Source organism: Suncus etruscus, chromosome 14, assembly GCF_024139225.1.
Source record: "Suncus etruscus isolate mSunEtr1 chromosome 14, mSunEtr1.pri.cur, whole genome shotgun sequence".
Classification (NCBI taxonomy): Eukaryota; Metazoa; Chordata; class Mammalia; order Eulipotyphla; family Soricidae; genus Suncus; species Suncus etruscus.
The window spans coordinates 37,826,214-37,852,102 of record NC_064861.1 but is presented as its reverse complement, the minus strand read 5'-3'; the positions used below and the strand labels follow the sequence as shown (position 1 = coordinate 37,852,102).

The following is a 25,889-nucleotide window of genomic DNA, read 5'->3' as shown; positions in this document are numbered from 1 at the left end:
GGAGAAGGGTGGAGAGGAGAGGGGAGAGAAGAGGGGAGGGGAGAGGAAGAGGAAGGAGGGTTGGGCCAGGGCCAGGCTGCTGTGCTGGCCTTTCAACAGAGCCCTGACTATCCCAGGACTGGGTGAAGACCCTGCGCTGGCAGCCATGGTGGCACCAACCTCTGAGGAGCCGCCCCCTGCCCACTTGTCCTCTGTGGGGGCCGTCTTCATCCTGCTCAAGTCTGCCCTGGGTGCCGGGCTGCTTGCCTTTCCCTGGGCCTTCCACAGGGCCGGTGGGGTGCTTCCTGCACTGCTAGTGGAGCTGGTGAGGACTGGGTCATGAGTACTGGGTATACTGTGTGGGCTCTGGGGATTCCCAAGACCAGCCTCATCCTTGGGGGTGCCCGGCTATTTCCCTGGTGTCTATCAGCGTGGGTCGGCCTCTTGGGCATATTGAAGGCTCCCACGACACCTCTCAGTGTCTGTGTCTTCTCACCTTCCTATTAGTTTTGTTTGGGGGTATCACACCCCAGGGTGCCCGGGGGTCTTTCCAGATGGTGTGGTGGGCCACAGGGCAGGCCCCTTCCCTGTCCTCTGTTGGCCTCTCAGTTTCCGACTTTAGACATACGTGAAGGTTGAGGGAGTGAGCCCTGGGAGGGGCTTTGGATACCCAGCACCAACCTTGGCCCCCCAGTATGGCTGGGAGGGGGTGGCTTTCCTCTGACAAATAGGGAACATGGGGCTGGGGCTCAGGCAGGCATCTACACTCAGCCCAGCCCCCAGGAGGTGGGGAGGTCCCTGCTGTGCAGGGCAGGGCATGATGGGAGATCCTCAGGCTCTGCCCCACTGCCCTACCCGGCGCCTTGTCCACAGGTGTCGATGGTCTTCCTCAGCACCAGTCTCCTGTCCCTGGGCTATGCGGCTGCCACCACTGGCAGTTCCTCTTACCAGGGCGTGGTGGCCACACTGTGTGGTGAGGCCATGGGACGGCTGTGTGAGGCCTGTTTTTCTGCCAACCTCCTCCTCATCTCTGCTGCCTTTCTCAGGGTCATCGGGGACCAGCTGGAGGAGTGTGAGTGCCATGGTGGTATCGGCTTAGCTGGTCACCACCCCCCACCCCCTGCATTGTCCTCCTTCTACCCTAACTGGGAGGGTTAGGCATTTCTAGCCCCTCTTTTGTTTCTCCCTTCATTGCCTCAGTTTCCATCTCAGGGTGTTGGTTGAGACTGAATGGGGGCCCAGGATGAGCTGCTAGAATGGCCTATGGCCTATGGAAGGACCTGAGATTGGTGTGGTGTTGGTGGGGCAAGGAGAGCTCCCTATACCTTTACCCTTCCTTACCATTGCAGGGGACCCTGATCTCAGGCCACACCCCTCTTGGGCAGACACAGCCCTGGGGCTAGGGTGGTCACAAGGAACCCCAGGGCTCATGTCCTGCCTAGCCTGAGAGAACTCAGAGCCTGGGCCCGGTAGCGGAATGTGAGGCTCTATGTTCCCCCAGTGTGTGACGTCCTGCTGCCCAGAGCCCTGCCTACACCACAGCCCTGGTATATGAACCAGCGCTTCTCTCTGAGCCTCGTGTCACTGCTCCTGCTCCTACCACTGTCCACCCCCCGCCACATCCGAGGACACATGTTCAGCAGGTGCCGACATGCCAGCAGGCTGCCCATGGGCACGGGGCACATTCTACACAGTACTGGGGCCTGTCCATGGAATGCAGGGCACTGTTCACCCACTACTGGGGCCTGTCCATGGGATACTGGGCACCATCCACCAGAGCTGGGAGGCCTGTCCACTGGGCACTGGGAATCCCTGTTCACTAGATACTAGGGGTCCCATGGGGTCCACTGGGAACTGGGGGTCCCCTGTTCTATGGGTACTGGGGGGGGGTCTATCCACCAGCCAGTCCTGCCCAGGTGATGGCAGGGAAGGCCCCAATGGTAAGTGGATAGTGGCTCTGAGGGTGCCACTCACTAATGCTGTGTCAGATCTTCATGTTCCTGCACAATGGTGCAAATATGTGCAAATATATCCAGACATAATTGCACTTAGGACATGTATACACACATAACATGCATATATGCCTGGACACGTGTGTGCACACAACATGGACATGTGCACATTGGTACACAGACGCAGGACACAGCCCAGAGCCAGCTATGGGGAATCCACATCTCCGAAGCTTGGCCCTGCCCCCAGGCCTCAGCCTTGGGACACTTTCACCCCGGAAATAAGATGGAGGGTGGGCAGGAGACTGAACCTGAGGCAGCCCTGGTCTCAGCATCTCTCAACTCTCCAGAGACCTGCCCCGCCTCTGGGGTGTACCCTGTAGTATGCTGACTACCCCTTCCCTCAGCATCCTAGGCACACTGGCTGCCTGTTACCTGGTGTTGCTCGTCATGGGCCAGTACTACCTGGGACCCCCACACCCCCTCCCGGAGCCCCGCACTTTGCCCAGGTGAGTGCCAGACTCATGTTTGGAGATGGGGAGGGATGCCCTCCCTGGGGTGCCCCGGTTCTGTCCTGATACCCTAGAGCTCCTCAGGGACCGAGTAAGGTTGGGGTCCCCATCTAGATCCTGAGGTCCAGCCATGCTTCCTGCCCAAAGCATGGACTCTGGAGCAGTTCTGGGGGACTTCCAGCAGAGCCCCAGGGAGCCCCAGCCCTCTGGGTGTGTTGGGCAGGGTCTCACCAGATGGGCCAGGTGGGTGCACTTGGCCTTCCAGGTGAGGCTGCAGAGCTGGTTCGTTCATCCTGACAACTCACTTTCCTGGCAGCCCCTCCTGGGCCTCGGCTCTCAGCGTCTTCCCCACCATCTGCTTTGGCTTCCAGGTGAGTGGCAGTGGTGGGGGGTGGGAGTCTGAATAGCTGCACTCCCGAGCCTTGGCCTCTGGGCCTGGCCAAGTGGACTTGCTCTTGGACATTGGACACACACACACACACACACACACACACACACACACACACACACAGCCAGACATTGGACACACACACACACACACACAGCCAGACACACACACACAGCCAGACACACATACAGCTAGACACACACACACAGCTAGACACACACATACACACACACACATACACACACACACACACACACACACACACACACACACACACACACACACACACACACACACACACACAGCCAGAGAGCCAATAGCAGCATAATTGCTGTGGGGTGGAGATAGGGGCTCAGGATCCATTCCCTGCTGTTTCCTAGCTCAAGGCTCACTGGTTGCCTCTGGAGGACTGGGCCTTTTATTCTCTTATCAGGGCAGGCTCTGTCCACAGGCTGGATGTGGCCCAAGGCTAGAATATTAGGGATCTAAGGCTGTTCTGAGCTTTTTAGGGTTCTGGGGGCAATTCTGGGAAAGTGGGACCTCCCCTGGCAGAGGGCAGCAGTGCCAAGCTATCTGAGGGCAAACTTGGACCGCAAAGTCAGATCCTTGTCGGACTGGTAGGTGTGAACTCTGACCTCTGCACTCTGACCTCTGGTGTTAGTGACTATTTCTGGCTGGAGAAGCATTTCTGGAAAGAAAACCTTAAACATTTCTCCCTTCTAGAAGGATCTGAGGGCTCAGCTGGTCTGGCTTCTCCCATCCTCCCACAACCCTTTGAAAGGCGTGAGAGAAGAGGGGAGGGGAGGGAAGGAGAGAAGAGGAGGGAAGGAAAGGGCAGGGTGGAGACAGTAGGCAGCAGGCAAAGCTGGGCTTTGGTGTCAGCACAGATGGTCTTGGGCTCCCCTGGGGCCCCTCACCTTTTCCTCAGCTCTCCCCTTCTCCTAGCAACCCAGGCTGAGGCCAGTTTCAGGGACACACAGTGGCTGGTGTGTGGCTGAGATGGATCAGGTGGAGGCGGGAGCCGGCGTGTGCACGCATCCTCTCTGCACTGAGGTGCCCCTGGTCTCCATTAGGAAAACTCCCTCTTGAGGGGCGCAGAGAGGGGAGGTCACGACTGCAGGGCATCGAGCATCGAACCCTGGGCCTCACACCAGGCTGAGCCCGTCTGCAGCTGCATCAGTGAGATGGAAGCCACATAACTTCAGGCTCACCCTCACTCTACAGAGTGGGCAGTTGTAGGGGCGTATCACAGGATGTGAGGCCGGAGAGATAGCATGGAGGTAAGGCATTTGCCTTGCATGCAGAAGGTCGATGGTTCGAATCCCAGCATTCCATATGGTTCTCTGGGCCTGCCAGGAGTGATTTCTGAGCACAGAGCCAGGAGTAACCACTGAGTGCTGCTGGGGTGTGACCCAAAAACAAAAGATTCACAAGATGCCCTATGGAGTGAGCTGGCTCTTCTGCTGGTCACCCTTAGGTGCCTTTGCTCCCTCTTAACACATATCCCTCTGTGGGATCAGAACCTGTCTGTTCTTTGGGGATGCAGCTGGTCTCCCCTGCCCTACTGCCTGCCCCAAGACTCCCCCTGGTGCCTGTGTGAACCCAGACAGGGTGCAGGGCCAAGGACAGGACTCCCCAAGCAGAGAACTGGGGTGCTGGGACTTCCCTGCCTGCTGATGTTTGGAGTCTCTAGAAGGTGGAGCAGTGCACAGTGCCAGGCTGGGATCAGTGTCCTAGGGGCTGGGGAGGGAATGTCAGGATCCCCAAAACTCTGTCTGGGGGGACAGAGCTGGGAGTCTCTGCAGACTGGGAGTGGATCTTAGGGGTGCCTGGCCCCTCCTGGTTGAGTTTTATACAGACTGGAGAGTTCCCACTTGTCCCTGTGACAGCCTTGGGTTGTCCCTATGTTGGAGTGTGAACCCCAGCATGTTCAGGACCCCCCAGGAAGCTCGTTCCAGAGGCTCAGTGTGCATCCCCATGACAATCACGTGACAGCATCTGTCATCAAGTGGATGTGTCTAAGGTTCAAGCATCATCACTCCCCCATCCTCGCTCCGTAAGAGCCTCTGTTCCCAACCCCGTCAGTGCTTCTCTAGGAGCCGGCTCACACTGTGGGAAACTTGTCCTGGTCACAGTGGGACCCTGGCCCCCCTGCATGTGAAGGCCACTCCCCTCTGCACTCTACTGGAGGTGAGACACAAGGGCGGACCAAACACTATTGGTGACTAGTACATGGACCTGCCTGTGTCTTTCAGTGCCATGAAGCCGCTGTGGCAGTGTACAGCAGCATGAGCCGCCGCGGCCTGTGCCACTGGGCCCTGGTGTCGGTGCTGTCCCTGCTGGCCTGCTGTCTCATCTACTCTCTGACAGGTGCAGAGAAGGAGGTTGAGGAGAGGGAGAGAGAGAGAAAACATGGATTGGGTGTGTTCTAGGTGAGAGAGAGAGAGGAAAGAGAGAGGAGAGAGGAATGAGAGAGAGAGGAGAGAGAGAGAGAGAGAGAGAGAGAGAGAGAGAGAGAGAGAGAGAGAGAGAGAGAGAGAGAGAGAGAGAGAGAGAGAGAGGAGAGAGAGAGAGAGAGAGAACACATGGATTGGGCGTGTTTTAGGCTCCTGGCCCGGGCAAACATTGCCATTCAGCAGTGCCCTGGGCTGTTTGGCCCACCCAGAGAATGGGCTTGTTCTGTGGCCAGAAGCCAAGATCTGGCTTAGTCTGGGAAGTCAGGGAAAGGGACACTGATCTGTGGGAGAAGTTTGCTTGCTATAAAGTGATGAGGATGGAGACAGGAGTGCACCAATTCAGGGAATCCCAGAGATGTTTCAAGGGAGACACCTTCCAGAGCCTTCTGTCATTGTGGGGAAGCATTGGCCTGCTATAAAGTGCTGAGGGTGGAGATGGGGATGCGGCAACTGAGGGCAACCTGGAGAGATGGTTCAAGGGAGATGTCTTCCAGAACCTTCAAGAGCCTTCTGTCAGTGCAGGAAGCTGAGTGCTCCGAGGGAGACCATGACCTTTCTGTCTCCCAGGGATATTCGGCTTCCTGACCTTTGGGGCCGGAGTCTCCACTGATGTCCTGATGTCCTACCCTGGCAGTGATCCATCTGTCCTGGTCGCCCGCCTCCTCTTTGCTGTCTCTGTGATCACTGTGTACCCCATTGTGGTCTTTTTGGGGAGGTGAGCCCTGCAGGAGACACCCATCCCCTGGGTGCTCTGCATCTGTCCCGTTCAGTGCCACTGAAAAGGTGGGATTGGGGTTGAGGGCTCTACCCAGCTGCTGCTCATGTGGCCACTCCCCGTGGAGAGGGTGTATGTGGGAAACGTCGGGGCCCCCCCTCCCCGCCCACCTGAGCCCATCCTGGGCCTGCAGGTCAGTGATGCAGGATTTATGGCGGAGGTGCTGCTGTGGGGCTCGGGGGCCTGGGGCCCTGACTAATCCATCAGGGCTGTGGATCCGGATGCTCATGACGGCTATCTGGGTGGCGGTGACACTTGCCATGGCCCTGTTTCTGCCTGACCTTGGAGATATCATCGGCATCATTGGTGGCATCAGCGCCTTCTTCATCTTCATCTTCCCTGGTGAGTATTAAGTGTCACTGGGCCTGTGATGGAGGCAGTGGGGCCTGCTAGGGCCCCTGAGTGGTTCACAGAACACCGACTCCACTTCGGCTATATTGCTTGTCATATTACACTGGGTGGGGGGGAGCGGAGGGCAGAAACACAGGCCCTTCCCAGCATGGACCAAGTGCTACCTGTCTCCTGGGCACTGAGATCACACCATGGGCAGAATATCACCAAGCCTGGCTCCTGGGCCCCCCCCCTACCTGCTGAGAGGCTCTCCCCAAGATCTCCCTTCCATCTTTTTCCAAGTGAATGTAGTCTCAAAACTCTCCTGGCGTGAGTGGTGTCTGATAGAACCATCCTGAGAGCCACTCCAGATGGGGAAACAGAGGCCAAGATAGGGCTCCCAAAGCAGAATGGCATGAAGGCAGCTAGTAGTCAGAGCAGAAAACCCAGATCTGTGGTGGGGAACATAGCACACAGTAGGTGCCTTGTACAAGTAGGTGTTGTGTACACAGCAGGTCCCTGTAGAAGTAGGTCCCTGCACAGGTAGGTGTCATAGACACAGTAGGTGCTATGCACAGAGTAGCTACTGCATAGTGTATGCTCACACACAGTAGGCATTATGCACAGTAGGTGCTGTGAACAAGGCAGATGGTCAGTATAAGTATAAGCTGCACACAGAAGGGTCTCTACACACAGTAGTCCCTGTACATAGTGGGTCACTGCACACAGTAGATCCCCACACCCAGTGGGTCTCTACACACAGTGGGTCTCTAGCACACAGGTGCTTTTACACAGTGTTCCTGGCACATAGTAGATGCCTGCATACAGTGGGTTCCTGCACATAGTGAGACCCTGCGTAGAGTAGGTGCTCTGCCAATATACTCTGTCCCACCCTGAAAAACTAACTCACATTGAACCTGGGTGACTCCTGTCCTCACCCCAACAACAGTTCATGTCTCCAGGATAGAAGCGGCTCTGTGGGTGATTGTGGAAAGGGTGGGTGGCAGGGGTGGGAGAAAGAGACAGAGAGAGACAGAAAGAGGAGTGCAGGCCGGATATAGAGAGAAAAAAGAGAGAGGTGAGAAAGGTCAGGAGAGAGTGAGCTAGGAGCCTCCCTGGTGGGATCCCTCACTTTCGCCCTATGCTGGCTCTGTATCTGGGATCTGGTCGAACTGGGGCTCTGAGGATCCCTGGGACCTGGGCAGCTTTGGGCTTGGTTGACATGCTTCCGTGTCCCTTCCTGCAGGTCTGTGCCTCATTTGTGCGGTGGGCACTGAGCCCAGGGAAGTCATGGGAGCCAGGGCCAGGTAAGCTCTGCTGGAGGGTCTTGAGGTCCCTTGCTCCTCCTGCTCTAGGCATGGCCTAGCCCCTGCAGACTTCGGTGGCCCTTGCAGTGCAGGGTAAACTCGTGTGTGAAGAGAACACTTGGTATGTGCAGGGAGAATCCGATGTATGTAGGGAGCAATCTGTGTGTAGGGAAGGAGCACCTAGTGTGTGCAGGCAGTACTCAGTGTGTGCAGGGAGCACCTAGCATGTGCAGGAAGTACCCAGTGTGTGCCTGCAGAGCGGGCCTGGCCCCAGAGCCCCACTGATCCCTTGAGTTATTTTCTGGCTCACAGAAGGTCTCAGGTCTCTGGGGGTGCACTACAGACACCTTCCAGCTGAGTCACCAGAATCTCTCAGTGTCCAGGGGTGGGGAGATGGTGCTTTGGGGTCCCTGGGCTCCATGCAGGTGCTCTGGGGAGGGGCAGCATTTCTAGATGCCCTGTCCTGCCCAGGCCTGACCCCACTGCAATGATGAGAACATGCCATCCCTCAATGACCTCCTCTCACCCTGTCTCACCACCTCAGTCTCCCTCCTCTCCTTCCTCACTTGAGAGGACAGTACCCACTTCCCAAATAAAAGGGGCAAAAAGGGAGTTTGTGACTTGAGTTCCCAGACCCTATTCCATGGGAGCACTGGGGGGCAACGATGAAGAGAGGTTAGAGATGGTTGGTAGCTGGAGAAGAGGTGCACAGGGACCCTATGGATGTGTCCTCTCATTTCCAGGTGCTGCCTGCAGGTCTGGGGTGCCATGTCGGTGCTGGTGGGTGCCTTCATCTTTGGGCAAAGCACAGCAGAAGCGGTGCTGGGGCTGTTCTAAGGGGCACCCCAACATGCTCTGAAGATGGACACAGGGGTGCGGGGCATTGATCACACCAGAGCCCCCAGAAGGACATGGGCAGCGCTACATCAGTCCTCCCTACTGCCCAGCGTCCCTGCTGCCTCCTGAACCTCCTTCGTGGGGGGCCCAGCCTTGGGGTTAGGGTGACCCCATTTTTGCAGCATTTCCAGCATCAACAAAGATCCTTGTGAAAGCTCATGGAGGTGTCTGGGCTGAGACTTCAGGGACCCCTGAGGGAACCTGTTTCTGGAAAGGCAAGTAGCCTGAGCTTTCTGGTAGTAGCTGGGGGCCATGACCTTGGCTGCGAGGTCCGGTCCTGGGGTGGAGGGTCAGGTGGGAATCAGGTGGTTTATTCTTTTTTTTTTTGGTTTTTGGGCCACACCCGGTAACGCTCAGGGGTTACTCCTGGCTATGTGCTCAGAAGTTGCTCCTGGCTTGGGGGACCATATGGGACACCGGGGGATCGAACCTCGGTCCATCCAAGGCTAGCGCAGGCAAGGCAGACACCTTACCTTTAGCGCCACCGCCCGGCCCCGGGTGGTTTATTCTTAACCGCCTTTTCATCCCAGGACCCTCTTCCTTTCCTTCCACCCTCCAGAGGGTGAGACCAGGGTGATCCACTTTCTGCAAGTGAAGTCAGGGGGCCCAGTCCATGCCCTGTATCCTCCCATCTTCATCCTAGCTGCCTGTTCATGGCCCTTGACCACTCCATGCCCCACCTGCCACCCCTGCTTTGAGGATAAACTGAAGCAGGTGTAGGAGTGAGAGGACGAGGATGGGCTGCTCTGCTCAGGCCCTCATTGTGTTCAGGAATAGGCTCAGGGTCACCCCACATGGCCACCGAACAACTCCTGTTGTACGTCTTAGTGCTGGGGGTGGGGGTTGGCCAAGACTGGCAATGGGGTCACTTCAGGGAGGGGGCTTGGTTCTACTGGGTCTCCTGCAACCCTTGGTGCCTGATACAGAGCTCTAGGTTCAGGAGGGAATAGGGTGGCTTGCTGTATGGCTGTTGGCAAGTTCTGACCCTCTCTGTGCCCACTCCCTAGTGTAAACCCTGGGGCACGTCCTGCTGTGCATTGCATTCACCCCAGGCCCAGCTCAGACAAAGGTGTGCTCTGGGAAAGGAATAGATTAATCCCTGTGAGTCTTATCAGAAACTGCCAATGAAAAAAGTTTCATTGGGAGAGACAGCCCTGCTGCCACCAGGCGTTATCTGCTCCAGCCTCACAGAGGGAAACTGAGGCCGGAGAGGTCGAGACCATCCCTGCTGTTAGCACACACCTGACAGCTCGCTGAGTCCAGAACCTTGCATGTCCCCCCAACCTCGTGGGCGCCCTTACCTGGGCCCAGTGGACTGGGGGTCCCAGCCATAGTTCCCTTCATACCGAGGTGGCCAGCACCCCCGAGCAGGCACTTCTGGCTCTAGCCCTGCAGCTGAGCCATCTGAGGGGACCCTCCCCAGCCCCCCATATCTGACCCCTCTTTAGCTGCCATAGACAGAAGCAAGACACGCCATGGGCAGCCAAGTTTATTGGTCTGCGTGGACAAGTCCCACAGGAAATGGGCTGGCCAGAAGGGAGCAGCACTCCTACCAGGGAAGGGGGCATGCGTGGGGGAGGTGGGAGCCACCTTCAGGAGCCCCCATAGCCCTGGGAGGGGTCCCCTTCATCAGACTCAGCCACCGGCATGTCCCCGGTGAGGTTGCTTGGGTACCAAAGTTCTAGAAAAAGCGGCGTCATCAGGGCAGGGGATGGCTAGGTGTTCAATCTTGGCCCATGGTGCACCAGACGGCTGGAGGGGGTGGGAGTGTGTGATGTGGTGTGTGGGAACCCCCCTACACCCTCTTTACTGCCACGCCACCCTGGGCTCTGACCCTCACTACCAACCTGGCACAGAGATCCGGGACAGATCTTCTGGCTGACTCAGCGCATCCACCTTGGTGTGCCGGAAGCCCTTGCACACGGGGCTCTGAAGGTGCCTGAGGGGTCAGATAGTTAGGGGGTGCCAAGGAGACACGTGGGCCCTGAGTCTCAGCCTAGTACTCATAAGCTCCCAGGTGCAAAGTTCAGAGGCGAGGAGGGTTGGGCTGGGGAGTAGAGGTTGGTCATCCTCAGAACTGTCCTGTCCCTTTTCTAGATGTTTCCCAGGGGGTGGCCTGCTCAGCACTAACCAAGCAGCACAACCAAGCAGCCTCAGTGTGAAGTGGGCCCCATGATGGCAGGCCCAGAGGGGAAATCAGGAGGGCTTCCTAGAGGAAAGTGCCTTAACTGGAGCTATAAAGGACAGCCACCCATGATCCCTGCGAGAGCCCTGAGCAGAGATAGGGCGGGGCCCCTTGTGCAACCCTGCATAGCCAAGCACCAGTCACCAGCACCTACCGCTTCCACTCGGCCTCCGTCTCCCAGAACTCGTAGACAACGAAGGTAAAACCGTCTGACAGTCTGACAGCGGCGACGCTGCAGGGAACAGTCTGGGCAGTGGGGACTGGGGCCTCAAGGTCGACAGTACCCATGGCCACTTGGACCCCAGGGAGCCCACGGTGAGGGCCTCACCCCCATGAGAGGCCTCCCCCAAATGCAGGCTCTGCACCCCCACAGCTCTACTCACTGGACACAGGCACTCGCCCCTGCTGTGGCCCGTAGGTACTGCCGCAGGGACTCCAGGAAAGTGCTCAGCTGCTCGGGGCACACGGCCATCTCCTGCCGGATCAGCTGCACATGCTGGGACCCCGGCCAGTGAGCGTGGTGGGCATTCTGCTGCCCTCCCCCCATCGGACCATAGAGGCAGGCATGGGGTCAGCACATGAGACACTCATGCCCCCCACCCCTACCTCCCCTCTGGGCCTGGTGTTTCAGACACCCTGGGAGGAACAGCTGCTGGTGAGCTGACCAGGCCACAAACATGGACTCCCCGAATCCTGGCCCAGGGACGGGCCTCACCATGTCACTGCCCTCCTCGTCTGAGAGCCGCTGCTGCAGGTCAAACCAGAGGGCCTAGAACACAGCACAGAGGTGGAGGGACAGAGCCATCTCCTCCAGGCAGCCCTCCAGCACCCCCGCCCCCCCCCAACAAGGTTCTGGAAGCTACCATTGCTAGTTGGGCTCAGTTTCCCCTCCACACTCTGTTGGCTTGGCGGGGTAGGGCAGGGGCGGCAAAAGGAGAACACGCCTGGGTGGAGATGTGGGTGAGGCCCTCAGAACCTGAGCCTAGGACACTGGGTGATTGTGGGCTGCCGCACTCCAAGATGGATCCCCAAACTCTCACCCTCATGCACCCCAATCTCAGAGCTGGAGCAGGGGTTTGTGTTTCAACTGGGAAGCCTGGATGAAACCTGCATAGACCCAGCCATGCACCCTGGGTGACAGCTTTGTGTCTTCTCTGATCTGGGCACCCCAATAAACGCCACCCATTCCTGGAGAAATCACTACTGGCACCCTCCTGGTCTGTGTAGGCACCAGGAACTGACCTGGACCAAGTGGGACTAATTGGAACTTATCAGGACTAATTGGAACTGACCGGGATTGATAGAAACTGACCAGGTGTGGCTGCTACCCTGTGTTCAGCTGGGAGGAGGAGGCTGACTCAGACCAGACCTGGGGATCCCACCTCCCGCTCCCTATCCCAGAAAAGGAAGGGAAGACGGCTGCAGAGGGTGAGGCCAAGAACCAGTCTCGGATTGGCTGCCTGTTCCAGGCCTGGGCCAATCAGAGCCCAGGTGAAGCCCCACCCCAACCTGGTTGTCAGGTCGATGCTAAAAATAAGCTTCAAAGCACCTCCCTCCAGGTACCTGAGTTGTCATGACAACCAGACTGGAGGGGGGGTCCCTAAGGAACCTCAGTAGCAGGGTGAGGTGCAGGCTTCCAACCCCACACCCACACCCCCCCGCCTCCGGGGTCTCACGTGCTTCCTGGTGGCCTCCCCCTGGGCATTCCCAACCACATCTACAGTGTGATACCAAAGTACTTTGTGCCTGGTTTCTTTCTACAAGTGTGAAAAAGGGAACCATGGAACCTGCCCGCCAGGGGCCAAAGCAGCTGCCACAGCAAAGCCCGGGTCAGAGCTCCACAAGTCCAGACAGTCCGCAAGGGGATTCAAGCCGGACAGTTCACATGGGGATCCAAATCTGCAGTCAGGGCCCAGACACAGTCCACATGGGAACAGGCCACAGGCCAGAGTGTGAGGCGGGTCAGGTCAGGCCTTACCTTGCTCTCCAGCCGCCCGATCAGCTCTGCCAAGCGGCTGACCTGGGCTTCCAGGCCCTTCTCTTTGGGGTCCCCTGAGCCTGGAAAGGAACAACAGTGTGATGGGGTGGTAGGCGGCTGGGTTGGTGTGAGCCTGGTCTCCCTGGGCAGAGCCCACTAGGGACACCCCTCAGACCCCAGGGGAACCCCTCTCAGTAATTGCCCACCTGGCTCGGGCCTGGCCCAGCTCACCCAGCAGCGCGCCCCTCTCTTGTTCCGGGGCTGGGAGCTTATGGTTGGGAGATTCCGGGTGGGGGGTGCCCCTAGACCAGGTGTCCACTGTGCCGCAGCTAGGGAGGCTGTGGTTCTGCCTGTAGGGCAAGAGGCACACATTGAGAGGGCTGCAGGGCCTGGTACCCCAAGACTGAGAAGTTCTCTTGCCCATTAGGGCCAGACCGTGGCCACAGGGCATGATCATGGCAGCCATATCACTTGGAAGCTGCCCAGATGCCAAGCTGCATGTTGAGGGGGTCCCAAGCAGTACCCACACCCTTGTGCAGTGCTGACTCCCCAGCCTGGCTCTGGACATGCCACTGGAACACTTGGCCACATACATGCCCTCCTTTCTGCTCTGTGTCTGGCTGGTGCTGCCTTCAGTATTCCTTCCATTTCTGGGGACCCCAGAGCTCAGCCAGCTGTTCCCTGCAGCTGGGCATACCAGCTGAAGGTGGTGCAGAGCAGATGGGGTGAAGTGAAGTCCCCCATGGTGTGGGCTGTGTCCAGGAGCTGCACCCGAGATGGATCACAACAGTTTGGGGGCCCTGCAGGATCTGAGATTGCTGAGCCCAGGCTGGGTTGTGCAAGGGGCAGGGGTCTCCCCAATAATAGACCACCCCCTCACCAATAGCCCCAACTTTAAGGTAGCACATAGGGTGCATCTCAGACACATGAACCAGGGCTCCTGATGGGCTAGGAGAGGGCTAGATAACAGACAGCACTTTTGTTCCCATACTGGAAAAGACAAGTTCAAGTCAGTCCAAACAGACAGAAAGAAGGGGTCTGGGCCCTCACAGTGAGACCCAAGACCCTTAAGCTGCCAGACTAAGGGTGAACATGGAGTTCTGGGCCCAGCTGGGCATCTGTGTTCCATGGGACAAAGAGGGGACCCCTGATGTCTTTCTATGGCTCAATGGACATCCTTCCCAGCACAGAGGGTCAGCCCCCCAACCCACTCCATCCAACGGGATGCACCGGATCTGGCTGGTCTGCTCCTCAATGGCATCCACAGCACTCTCCACAGAACCCAGAAGGGCCCGGATCTGGCTGGCTGTCTCCTTGAGCAAGAAGCGTGTCACGAACTGATCCACGCTGCTGCCACCCTCGTACACCTGTGGATAAGGACAGGGGTCAGTGCAAGCTTGGGGCCCCAGGATCATGGCCAGGCTGTGAATTCAGAGCAAAGGCACAGTGCCTCCAGACCCACCCGTGCTGCCCAGGTCCTGAGTCACGACTCACAAGAGCAGGACAAGTGTTGGGGATGAGGGCAGAAGTGCCCTGCCTGGTGCCTCTCATGGGCTCGTTGAGGGCAAAAGCTTCTGTGACAGAGATGAACGAGGAAGACGGTATTTGGGTTGGAGACGGTGGTGGTGAGATGGCTTTAGTGGCAATGATGGTGATAGAAGTGACAGCAATAATGGTGTTTCAGGGGTTAAATTTTAGGGAGGAAGAACTCACATCTTCCCTCTCTCCTCTCCCTGAGGAATTCTGGGGCCTATGGAGGGCTCTTGAGAAATGAGCATGAAAAGCCCGGAGCCACGGGAAGACTCACCAGGCTGCCGAATTAAGTCCCAGGCACAGTGCTGTTGTGGGGCACAGTCCCAGAGGACAGTGCTGCTATGGGCAACCGGGCACTGGGTCTCAGAGACAATAAGTGGCAACCCTCCATCACTGACTGACTGGTCATGGCTGCTTGAAGGGAAGAACGTAGTGACATACCCCCCTCTTCTCCCACCCAAGACCTTAAGGAGCAAAGCCCAGCAACTCCTCCGAGATGATAACAACAGTGCCCTGTCTGGGTGTGAGGACTGACATCAGCCCACATGGCATCTGCACTTTCAGGGGGTCTGCAGTGCGCCCAGAACACAGAGTCCCGAGGAACCACATCAAAGGGACAGATGGAGGAGCCGGGAAGATGCTGGCAGGGGTTGCCATGGAAACACGGCTTGGGGAGCCAATACTGCTTTGGACCAGCCTGGCACTTTGTACCAGGCACCCACTGGGCTGTCAGGCAGTGGTGATCAGGACACAAAGGTGCTGTGTTCAGGAAAACCCTGGGCCACCTTCATAGGGGTAGAGGAAGGTCCCAGAGATGGGTCCAAGAGAGAGGATGGCAGGGAGAGCTTTTGCCTTGCACAAAGCCAACCCCAATTCAGTCTTGGCATCCCATATGGTCCCCTGAGCACCATTAGGAGTAACCAGGAGCCAGGAGTAACCCGTAAGCATAGCCAGTGTGGGAGGAGGGAGGTAGGGAGGAAGAATGGAAGGAAGAAAGAAAGGAAGGAAAAAAAAGAAGAAAAGGAAGGAAGGAAAGAAAGAAAAGAGGAGGAAAAAAGGTCTTACTTGGACCCTTCTAGGCTGTTTTGGGCCACTCCTATACTTGTCCCTGATGGCTCAAGAGGCTATGTGGCCCAGAGAAGGACCAATGGGTCCTCTGCACAAAAGCCTGTGATCTAGTGCTCTGAGGAGCCTCAAACTCTAAGAAAATTTAATGATGCAGACATCCCCCACCACACAGGACATCCCCTCACATACGAGACATCCTCGCACATGGGGCACCCACACACATAGAATATCACCACACAGGTGTGGGACTCCTTGCAGTTATATCTGCCTGTCTCCTGGGGCTATAACCAGCTCCACTTTATTCATCATTCATCCCTAAACTTTGGGCACACTTGGGAAGGCTCTTCCCCTGCCAGTTGTGATGGCTAACAGAAGCGCAGGTTCATGTGGGCTTTGAGAATCCCCAAGTTTGGAAATGAAAACTGGAATTGGACACCCTCGCACTGCAGTAGGTCAGCAGGTTCCCAGGGTGGCTGCCAGTCCTCCGAGAAACGCAGCCTCTTCCTGATAACACTGCAGATGAGGGAACAATGCTTTTTTAGCTGCATCTGATGAGGCTAAAATTATGCTGATGGTAAAGACAGATAAAGACATAAAAAAAGAAATAATTATAGGCCAGTGTCTCTGATGAAGAGCGATGGAACATTCTCAACAAAATGTTACAGAGCTCACAAACACTTGGGTGCAGAAACAGAAGATGCACTTCCAGGGCCTGGAGCAAAGCACAGTAGGGAGGGTGTTGCCTTGCTTGTGGGATCCATCTCTGGCATCCCCTGAGCATTTCTAGGAGTGATTCCTGAGCACAGAGCTAGAAGGAACACCTAATCTCTGCCAGGGATGGCCCCCAAATAAACCAAAACAAAGATCCACTTCCACACTATTGTATCAAAAGTACCTAAATCATAATAAGTTGTGAAAAAAATGACATTAATTAGAGCAGGATTTATTCAGGGATCCATAGATGGCCTGACCTGCAGCAATTTGCATGACACTCCCACGTTGACATGGGTGCAGGGTGGTGAGATGCAGCAGGTGGCAGGGAACATCCAGGGGACAAAGATTCCAGGGGTGGAAGGGGCCAGGACTGCGTGGAATTCAGGGTGCCGTCCCTCCCGAGCAACACAGCCTGGCTAGCTGTGCCCTGAACCCACGTCCATTCAACTCAGCGCTGGAATTCAAGCATTCAGTCACCAAGAGATCCAAGGACCGTAGGACCGTTGCTGTGTGACACAGGGTTGGCCCAACCAAGTAAGACCCTGAGGCTGAACTATGCCAAATAGCAGTTTTCTGAATCATTGCCCAAAACTCGGGGCACTTCCTGTATGCAATGAGTGATCCAGAGAACAGAGAGACAGGCAGACAGACACAGACCAACAGACAAGCAGGCAACAATCCCATTCCTACTGAGAATGGGAAGCGATAGGGCAGGGTGGAATCCCAGGAAATGGGAAGTCAGAGACACTGTTCAGAGACAGAGCTAGAGAGACAGAAACACAGGGACATGGGGCCATGGAGACATGGGGACACAGCTATGGATGTGCCTAGGCAGAACAGTACATCAACAACCTTTTTACTCAGTCTTATTTTTTTTGTTTGGGGCTACACCTGGTGGAGCTCAGTGCTGACTCCTGGCGGTGCTCACGGGAAAATATGGGATGCCGGGGATCAAACCAAGTTCAGACATGTACAAGGCAGATGCCCTCCCCTCTGGGCCATTGCTCCGTTCCTGATGTCCTTGCTGCGGAAGGCTCCTCAGACTCAGTGCAGCCCTTTACAAGGGCTCAATGATTTCAACAAATGGTGTAGCTACAGCTCACAGAGCTTGTGGGTGACCCAGGGGTCCCACATGCTGCCTCTTGGTCTCCTACAAAGCCCCATCTCTGAAACCCACTGATTTGTTTCTAAGGTAACAACAACACAACAACAACAACAATAAAAACCAAAACCAAACACTCTAGACGATAGTGAAAGATTTGGAATCACAAAGTGATCCTGAGGGAGAAAAAATCTGGATAAGTTGTGTTATTATATATTAAACAGTGTTACAAAGGGGCTGGAGTGACAGGACAGTGGGGAGAATGTTTGCCTTACATGTGATCAATCTGGGTTTAATTCCCGGCATCCCATATGGTCCCCCTAGCTCTCCAGGAGTGATTCCTGAGCACAGACCCAGGAGTAAGCCCTCAGCACCCTGGGGTATGGCCCCTAAAAACAAAACAAAACAAAATGCTTTTGTTATTCTTTTGAGCAGTGCTGGGGACCACCAGTGGTTCAGGGTCACTTGCTGTGACATTTGGGGGCCAAGCAGTGCTGGGTTATATGTCAGGGTCCCTTTTATCTGGGTGCATCTCCCTGGGTCACGACTCTGGCTCAGAGCAAAGAAATGATTGCAGGTCAGAGAAGCAGATTCTGACAGAAAATGGTCCAGAACCATCTCCCAGTTCATCATCTGTCATGCCCTGAGCCCCTTTCTGAGAGACGGGGCTCCCTGAGTCCTTCCCGAGACAAATGGGGCTCACGGAGGGCTGGTCCCAGGGAGCAGGGGTTGTTCCCTCAGAGCGAGCCTAATAATAGAATCCACCCCATCAGGAGGCTCAGGGAAATGGGAGATGATTTCAAAATACCAAAAAGGCATTTGAAAAACATCCACCACCACCTCCCAGAGAGATGGGGACAAAGAGAACAGAAAGGCCTTTTCTTATAAAGTGGAAATAAAGAAGCCAGACAAGGTGATGAAGAGGCTCTAAACTAGGAGCAGTTATTAATATGATAATGAATAGAGAGATGGCGGAGGGAGGCTCTCGAGGCCTCGCCCAACAACTCAGAACTTTCTAGAATCTGGGTGGGGTGGGGTGGGCACGACATGGCCACAGAGGGAGGGGGTGAGTGTGGAGCTTTAGAGTCCAGGGTAGCAAGAGAAAGGCCTTGGGGAGTAGGGGAGGCCTTGGTCGGCTAGAGCTAACCCCACTTCCAACCCCAGTACTGCCAAGGCTTTCCTGAGCACTGCCGGGTATGGCCCCAAAACCCAACACAAAGAAAACACGAAACCCAATTTCTATCAGTCATTGAGAAGAGATTAGACAGGAGGAAGGAAACAGGGCTGCCCAGCTCCTGAGCTGACCCTGATCGAAGACCTGTGAGGTCCCCTACACCCAGGGGAAAACAGGCTTCAATAAGCAAGCACAGCCGTTTGGTGCTGACACCCATGTGGTGAGTCTAGAATTGGGGTCCATTTTGCTGTCGGTGCTGCTTGGTCCGACGTGCATGAAAATGTGTGTTCAGGCAGGCAGAATCCAGCCTGCATGGGACAGGATACGACTGGGAGAGGCCTGGGCTATGCCTCTGTATTAAGGGTCTCCTGGGTCAGCTGTGGGGTCAGTAGAGCTGGAGGCTGCCCTCTGCCAGCCCTGCACTCAGTTGCTTCCCTCCACCCCCCAGGACTCTGGGCAAGGAAGGATCCTGGTATAAATGGGAAAACATGACTGGGGAGGTAGACAGTTAGAAAAATGGGCAGTCTCCCCATAATGGGGTCTTCTCCAACTGTCCCAGCCTGCCCATTTCCATCAAGTGGATCTGGAGCCCTGACTCAGTTTCTATATATGTGCCCAACAACAGTCATGAGCTGGGGCTGCTGACGTCTGCCCAAACCAGTTCCTGGCTATGAGATGGGGGTTCAGATCGTGTCTCCAGAGTCACCAGCAGATTTGATACCATGCTGAATCCTAGCCCCTTTGCTCTGTGGACACAGGAACCCCACTGACCTTGATGGGTGCAGACTCGAAGGTGGGCAGTGAGGTTGGGGAGCACCCCTGGGCTTCTCATTCTCTTTCAGGATCACATGCCAACACCTTGGGCAGAGACTCCCAGGACATGCAGGATCCCCAGGCCCCCCAACGGGAAGGATCCAGGCACACAAGCCCACGCTTCCCCTGACCCCTGATCCTTTCCAGATCCCCATCCCAGAACCATTAATTCAGAAAAGGACTGTTCACATGGCTGGGTTACTCACTTCAGAGTTTACCCAGCTCCCTCCAGGAGGCAAAGGGATGTCAAAGTCTGGCTCCCTCAGGCAAGTATGGCCCCCACACCTGGGGGAGTCTGGAATAGATTCAGCACTCTGGTCCCCCAGGAGCCCCCTCACCTTCTTGGTGTAGCCCATGGCCTTCAGGACAGAGTGGTTCAAGGTTTCCAGGGAAGCCAAGACGTCTTCATAATCTCCCATGTGGCCCACAAAATAATCTGAGGGGGAGAAGCTGCGGTCAGAGGTCGTGGGGCCTCCAGCTCCCCACCCCCAACCTGGCCAGTTCTTACCACACAGCTCTTTGGTATCCACATGGCTGCGGAGAGAGTGAGGATAGCTCAGGACACAGTGCTCTCTGCCCCACTGCCCCCAGTAGGCTCACCAGCCTTTCTTCCACAGAGGTGCCCCCACAGGGTCAAGGGTGGGGGGGGTTTGGGTCCCCACATGCTGCTCCTGCACACCCAAGTCCTGATTATGTCCTGGGTGAGTGGAGGAAGGCCTGTCCTGGAGGGTGTGTCCAGAGGGTGCTGCCCACAGCCAGCTTGAATCCCCAGAATTCCAAGGAGTGGGCAGTCGGCAGAGCACAGCCCAGAGAGCCCTTGAGATGCTTCTAGGGAAAAAAGTCAACCGAACTGTAGCTAGGGAAACAGGGTGCAGAGGTTTGGAAAGCGTTCCTGGGGTGGGACCTCCCCATTTGCGGGCAGTCGGCAGGCCAAGCTGTTTGCTCTGTGGCCAAGAGTTTGCATATGGAGGTCCAAGGATGGAAAAGGGTTCACAGGAGCCTGATCTCCCTCCCTCCTCTAGGAGGGTTGGTCCATTCGGGGTGCATGGGCTGGATCTAGGACTCTGCCTCAGAAGTGCTGTGGTCCCCTAAGCCCGGACACGGACACGTGAGATCTGCCTCTACTGGCCCTCCCCACCGGGCGGGGTTGAGCAGAGGGTGAGGAGGAGTTGGGGGGTGGTGGGGGAGGAGCAGCAGGGGCAGAGGGGGGCTGGGCCCTCACTTGGTGTTGTCCGAGTCAATGGCATGGAAAAGGCCCTCCAGCTCTGGGCCGCTGAGCACACCGTCAGCGAAGAAAAGCTGGAACTCATCCAAGGACAGCCGCCCATCATCTGCGGGGAGCACAGGAGTGCTGGGTCAGACCCGGAGCCCCGGGGCCCTCATTGCACTGACGCCCCCACACTCTGCTGTTCAGGCAAGGGAGCCCCCAGGGTTGGTATTCAGGGGGGCTGTGGTGAGCAGCTGCTTCTTCGTCTAGGTGCTGGGATGACACTCTCCCACACACAATAAAAATTGTAGGAGGTGGCTGAAGGGATCTCATCATGGGGCTGTGGGACCCCTCAGTGGGCACCATAATGTGGATACTCGAGGCCAGGGTCCTGTGTTCTTAGGGGAGGCAGCCAGCAAGTCCCCACCCAGAACTCAGTGCACCACCTAGGATGTCTATCCAGAGTTGGGGTGACACTCATGTTTGAGAGACTGTTCGCAGCAGCGGCTCTGGAGGGGCTCAAAGCTTAGTAAAATGCCAAGCAAGGAGAGGAAATGCGGGCATTTGGTTTCTCCCCAGGGAGTGAGAAGGCTGAACATGTACATGCACATGCGTGTGTGTTGTGTATGGGGGGTGGGGTGGAGGTCTTGCCCCCCTGCTCACAGAGAAGGAAAATGCCATGTGCTGAAGCTTCTCTGCCCCAGTTAAACCAGCCTCATGCCCAGTGCCCCAATATGCATGCAGTGCACAGAGACACATACACACAAACATGCAGATACATATATATACACAGACACATGTGTACACACACCTACAAACATGCACATGCACACAAAGCTACCCTACAAGGTGCAGCGTGAGTACAAGCTGGGTCCTGCAGGATCTGTCAGGGCTGCCATGGGGCGCCTTCCAGCACCCCAAGCCTTGTCCTCACGGCAGCCATCATAGGGGGCACTAAACCCCTTCCTCAAAGGGTGAGGCAGGCCTAGTAGGCTGTGCCCCATCTGCTCAGACCCTGTTCACTGTGCACACCACGGGGCAGCATCCCTGGAAAGGTGCAGAGGCAGCTGCCATGGTTACCATGGCTGCTGGCGAGCAGGGGCTCCTGGCCTGGCAGGGCTGCCCTCCCGCATTCCCTCCCGCCTGCCCTGCTGCCCGGCTCTGCTCAGAACTGCCCAGCCGGGCATCATTAAAGCCACCTCTGGCTGACATTTACCTTCAAAGCTGCCGGCAACCCCCTTCCCTCAGGTCAGAAGAGCAGCAGGCAGGCGCCCCACTACTGAGCGGCCAGGCCTTTGCAGGGGCCTTTCAAAGTGCCTGGGGAGTAAAGCGGCCGGGCACTTTGCCTCCATCTGTCCTGGGGACCCCAGGCCCTATCCCAGCCCCATCTTTGAGTCCCACCAGCCTGGTGTGAAAGCCCTATTCGGCAGAGTTCTCCCATCTCTCCTGAGAACCCAGGCAGGATGGGTGGGCAGCTGTTGTAGGCTGGGTTCTCTGTATATACCACACACACAATTGTCTACACAGCACTCTGCCACATCCATACAGACTTGTATATGATGGAACTGGGCTGGGCTCTCTGAGGCCCCTCCAATTGGGTGGGGGGGTGATGCAGATCCCTGGGAAGGGCTAAATCAGGAGGGCCCTTTGCCCTCCTATGTGCCCACCCCACCATGTGGGCGCTGGGCTGGGCCATGAGTGGGTGTTGGTTCAGCTGTGTTTGTGGAAACCTTCCACAGGAAGAGAGAGATGAGTCCACTGGTGCCTGAAGGAGCATCACCGGACACCCTCATGTGGGTACAGATACATAGGAACACAAAGGCATGTACGCAAGGCAGTTACATGCACAAAGACACCCATATGTTCACAGATACAGACAGATACACATGAACACATGTTCACAAGTGCATGGAAACATATATAACCACACATACAAGACCATACACACAGTCACACATATGTACAGGTCTGCACACATACAGGCATATCAGCATACACATATGTACACAGCCACACACATGCTATGCTGTCATATGTCTCAGCCCTGCACCCACTCGTGTGCCAGAGTGACAGAGAGGGAACCAACTGTGATCCATCACTGTCCCCAGCTTTGAGTCCAGCCTGGCTCAAGTGAGGGGGTACGGGGAGCTGCTGTCCACCTCCCAGGTCTTCCAAGTGCCAGGACATGCCTGGTCCCATTGTGTGCCCTGGGACAGACAGGGAGTATCTGCCTTGGGGGCTTGGGACCCCAGATCATGGTGCTCCTCAGGCTACCATGCCCCCAGAAGAACATGTGACCCACATATAACAAGTATGTGACTTGCCTGTGGCAGACATTTGATCTATGTCACATATGTCATGTGTCACATATGTCACATATGATCATGTGACATACATGTGACTGCATGTGACCCACATGTGACAGCCCCATGAACAGCATGCGACCGGCATTTGACCACATGTGAACTGCACGTGACCCACATGCGGCAGACATGTGAATAGCATGTGACAGACATTTGACCCACACGTAACCAGCATGTGACAGGTATGTGGCAGGCCTTCCTCCAGAGGGGTCTCTGCTCCCCAACACTGCAGGACAGGGAGGGGTGCAGGCTAGGGGGCTCAATGGCACCATCTGCATGAACCCTTCTGCAAGAGGCAAGAGAGAAGGAGGGGGTCATGCCATGTGCCGAGTAGGGGGACTGTGCTTGGGTTGTCCCGAACCTGGGTTGCCTCCATGGGCTACTGCAGGGGGGGTGGTGCTGAGGGATGCAAAGAGGGTTTAGCCCAGGCATCTACTGCCCCACTGCCCAGCTTCCCCACTCCCACTTTACATATAGGGAAACCAAGGCATGGCGCGGGGGGGGGGGGCATAGAATGAGGCGACTTCTCCGGAGCTCTGGACACACACAAGGAAACTCACCATTTTTGTCCGCTCGGCGGAAGATCTGCAGAGAGAGGAGTCATAAGCATGGGGATCCTGCTCAGTGACCCCTAAAGCCCAGGCCAGGATGTGGGGGACTGTCTCAGAAGGGCTCCCCCTGTGGACAGTGGACGAACTGAGGGATCACCTGCTCACCCTCTGCACCCCACCATCGGTCCTCACTGAGAGGCATAGTGGGACACCCCCACCCTGCTCTCTCTAGAGGTATCTGGTAAGATTCGTTGGGGTCTGGCTTGGAGTGATTAGGGTACCAAAATTGGGGGCTCAAAGAGTTCAGGCTGCATCACTGGGGGGACACAGATCCCCTCCACCATCCCCTATCTGAGCTTGACAACATAAACTCCAGCTTGAGCATTTTGGGGACCAGTGATGCTGCTAATGCTGGGGGCAGTGCACTCTTTGGTCCAGCTCTGCAGCCTTTCCAGGGCCCTGCAAACTAGGGGGTACCTGGGGGGGGTAGCACGTGACAAACTCAAACTGCAGTTGATTGCAGCTTCCCCCAATAACCACCCCATTTCCTCAGCTGAGCCTTGTAGAGTAGTCAGAAGGGTTCCCTGCGAGTACAGGGGATCATAGTCCAGAGTGTGGGGGAGACCCATGGTACTGGAAGTCTGGGAGGCTGGCCTGGCCCCGTCCCAGCACAGCGCCGCCGAGGAGGCTCAGCTTAGCTTGGGAAGGAGCTGGGAGAGAGATCAGCTGTGTGGGCGCTGGCTGCAGAGGGCGTGGGGGTTCTGGGGACAGTGACCGCCCCCTCTCTCTCCACAACAGCCGCCTCTGGGGGGAGCAGGGCAGTGTAGGGGGGTGCTCCCAGCTCCCCTCTCTTGGCTCCCAGCCCAGGGTGCCTAGGCACGCCCACCCCCACTCCCAGGACTGTGTTCCCACCCCGCGCTGCATCCCACCCCGCGCTGCTCAGATCCGATCCCAGAGAGGGTCGAGGGTCGGGGAGCAGGGTGGTGGTGATGGTGGGAAGCGGAGTGGCTGCCCCAAGGGGAAGGGAGGGGCCCTTTCAAAAATCTCCCGCTGCGGAGAAAGGGTTTTGGGGGTCAGAGATAAGGGTCCAAACGGAGGAAGGCGGTAGGAACTGAGGGGCGCAGGAAAGAAGCCCCCGGGGCAGGGATCCCCGGAGAGAGGAAGCAGGGCTGCAGGAGTGGGGAACACGGGGGCTTGCTCGGGCAAAAGTGGGGGGAACGACAGCAGGCTGGGAGCGCGGGACCAGATAGGACTGGGTCTTGAGAAGCGCTTGGGGAGAGGGTCAGCGTCTGGTCCTGGAGGAGACGCGCTTGGGGTGGGATCGGGTGGGTCCAGCTGCGGGAAGTGGGGGTCCCGGGGTGGGTCCGGCTCCGGGGGGCTGAGGGTCTGGGGTCCCGGGGTTGGATCCGACTCCGAGAGGCGCCGGGTCTGGGGGTCCCGGGGCTAGGTTTGGCTCCGGGAGGCGCAGAGTCTTGGGGTCCTAAGAGTGGGTCAGACTCCGGGAGGCGCAGGGTCTAGGGGTCCCAGGGGTGGGTTTGGCTCCGGGAGGCGCAGGATCTGGGGGTCCCGGGGGTGGGTTTGGCTCCGGGAGACGCAGGTTTTGGGGGTCCCGGGGGTGGGTCCTACTCCGGGGTGCTGAGGGTCTGGGTCCCGGTGTGGGTTTGGCTCCGGGAGATGCAGGTTTGGGGGCTCCAAGGGTTGGTCCGGCTCCGGGGGGCTGAAGGACTGGGGGAGGGTCTCAGGGGTGGGTCCAGCTCCGGGATGCGCAGAGTCTGGGGGTCCCGGGGATGGGTCCGACTCTGGGGGGCTGAGGGTCTGGGGGTCCCGGGGCTGGATTTGGCTCCAGAAGGCGCAGGATCTGGGGGTCCCGGGGGTGGGTTTGGCTCCGGGAGGCGCAGGATCTGGGGGTCCCAGGGGTGTGTCCGGCTCCGGGGGGCTGAGGGCCTGGGGTCCCGGGGTTCGTTTTGGCTCCGGAGGCGGGGTCTGAGGGTCCCGGGGATCGGCCCGGTTCCCGCTCCGGCTGCACCGGGGTGCCCCGCGGGCTGCGGCGCCGGGTCCGGGGGCCAGGGTCCGGGCGCGCGTACTCACGTCCAGGATGACGGCGGTGCCCCCGTGCGGCGAAGGGGGCCGGGGTCCGGGCCGAGGGTCGGCAGCGGGGGTGTCGGGGACCAGCGGCGCGCGGGGCTCCCCCATCCTGGCGCCCACCCAGCGCAGCAGCCCGCCCAGCGCCCGGCCCTGCGGCGGCGGCTCCCGGAGCAGCCTGTGCGCGCCGGCCCTGCACAGGCGCGCCGCCCGCTCGCACATCGCGCCGCGCCCGCCGCCGCCGCCGCCCGGAAGCCCGCCGCCCCCCGGAAGCCCGCCGCCCCCCGCCCGCGCCGCCCCGCCTCCGCCTTCGGGCCCGCGGACACGGGGGGACGCGACGCGCGCTCCTCCCGGGCCCCGAGCCACGTGTCCGTCCGCCGCCCCCGCTCCACCCCTCGGCGAGCGCGGCGGGGGAGGCCGCGGGAAGCGCAGGTTCTGCTCTGGCCGGTCCGATCTGGGGGTGGGGGCACCCCGAAAGGCCCCCACGGTGCCCCCTGCTGCGCCCTCTCCCGACGGTGTCCCGGCT

General features: G+C 57.7%; 2 protein-coding genes across 2 annotated transcripts; one reads left to right on the top strand and one right to left on the bottom strand.

Moving 5' to 3' along the window:
- The first annotated feature begins 145 nt into the window (after positions 1-145).
- Positions 146-8,533, top strand: SLC38A8 (solute carrier family 38 member 8). Its single transcript, XM_049787379.1, has 10 exons — positions 146-304; positions 853-1,051; positions 1,481-1,622; positions 2,336-2,437; positions 2,757-2,811; positions 5,084-5,198; positions 5,852-5,999; positions 6,193-6,401; positions 7,636-7,696; positions 8,440-8,533. Exons 1-10 carry the CDS (start codon positions 146-148, stop codon positions 8,531-8,533), a joined length of 1,284 nt encoding a protein of 427 aa, XP_049643336.1.
- Positions 8,534-10,066: 1,533 nt separating this feature from the next.
- Positions 10,067-25,585, bottom strand: NECAB2 (N-terminal EF-hand calcium binding protein 2). The gene is made up of 13 exons (XM_049786825.1): positions 25,370-25,585; positions 23,291-23,315; positions 20,383-20,491; positions 19,669-19,694; positions 19,499-19,596; positions 13,987-14,123; positions 12,988-13,106; positions 12,757-12,836; positions 11,494-11,547; positions 11,162-11,274; positions 10,933-11,010; positions 10,441-10,532; positions 10,067-10,345 (listed from the first exon to the last, which is right to left on the bottom strand). Exons 1-13 carry the CDS (start codon positions 25,583-25,585, stop codon positions 10,317-10,319), a joined length of 1,176 nt encoding a protein of 391 aa, XP_049642782.1. The 3' UTR covers positions 10,067-10,316.
- Positions 25,586-25,889: the final 304 nt, after the last annotated feature.

Coding starts and splice junctions, on each gene's coding strand:
- SLC38A8 (XM_049787379.1), top strand. CDS start 146: ATGGTGGCACCAACCTCTGAGGAGCCGCCCCCTGCCCACTTGTCCTCT. Junction 1,623..2,335: donor CGAGGACACATGTTCAGCAG/GTGCCGACATGC, acceptor CCCTTCCCTCAG/CATCCTAGGCACACTGGCTG. Junction 6,000..6,192: donor ATTGTGGTCTTTTTGGGGAG/GTGAGCCCTGCA, acceptor CTGGGCCTGCAG/GTCAGTGATGCAGGATTTAT.
- NECAB2 (XM_049786825.1), bottom strand. CDS start 25,585: ATGTGCGAGCGGGCGGCGCGCCTGTGCAGGGCCGGCGCGCACAGGCTG. Junction 14,124..19,498: donor CCATGGGCTACACCAAGAAG/GTGAGGGGGCTC, acceptor CCTTATCCACAG/GTGTACGAGGGTGGCAGCAG. Junction 11,011..11,161: donor GGGGCGAGTGCCTGTGTCCA/GTGAGTAGAGCT, acceptor TGTTCCCTGCAG/CGTCGCCGCTGTCAGACTGT.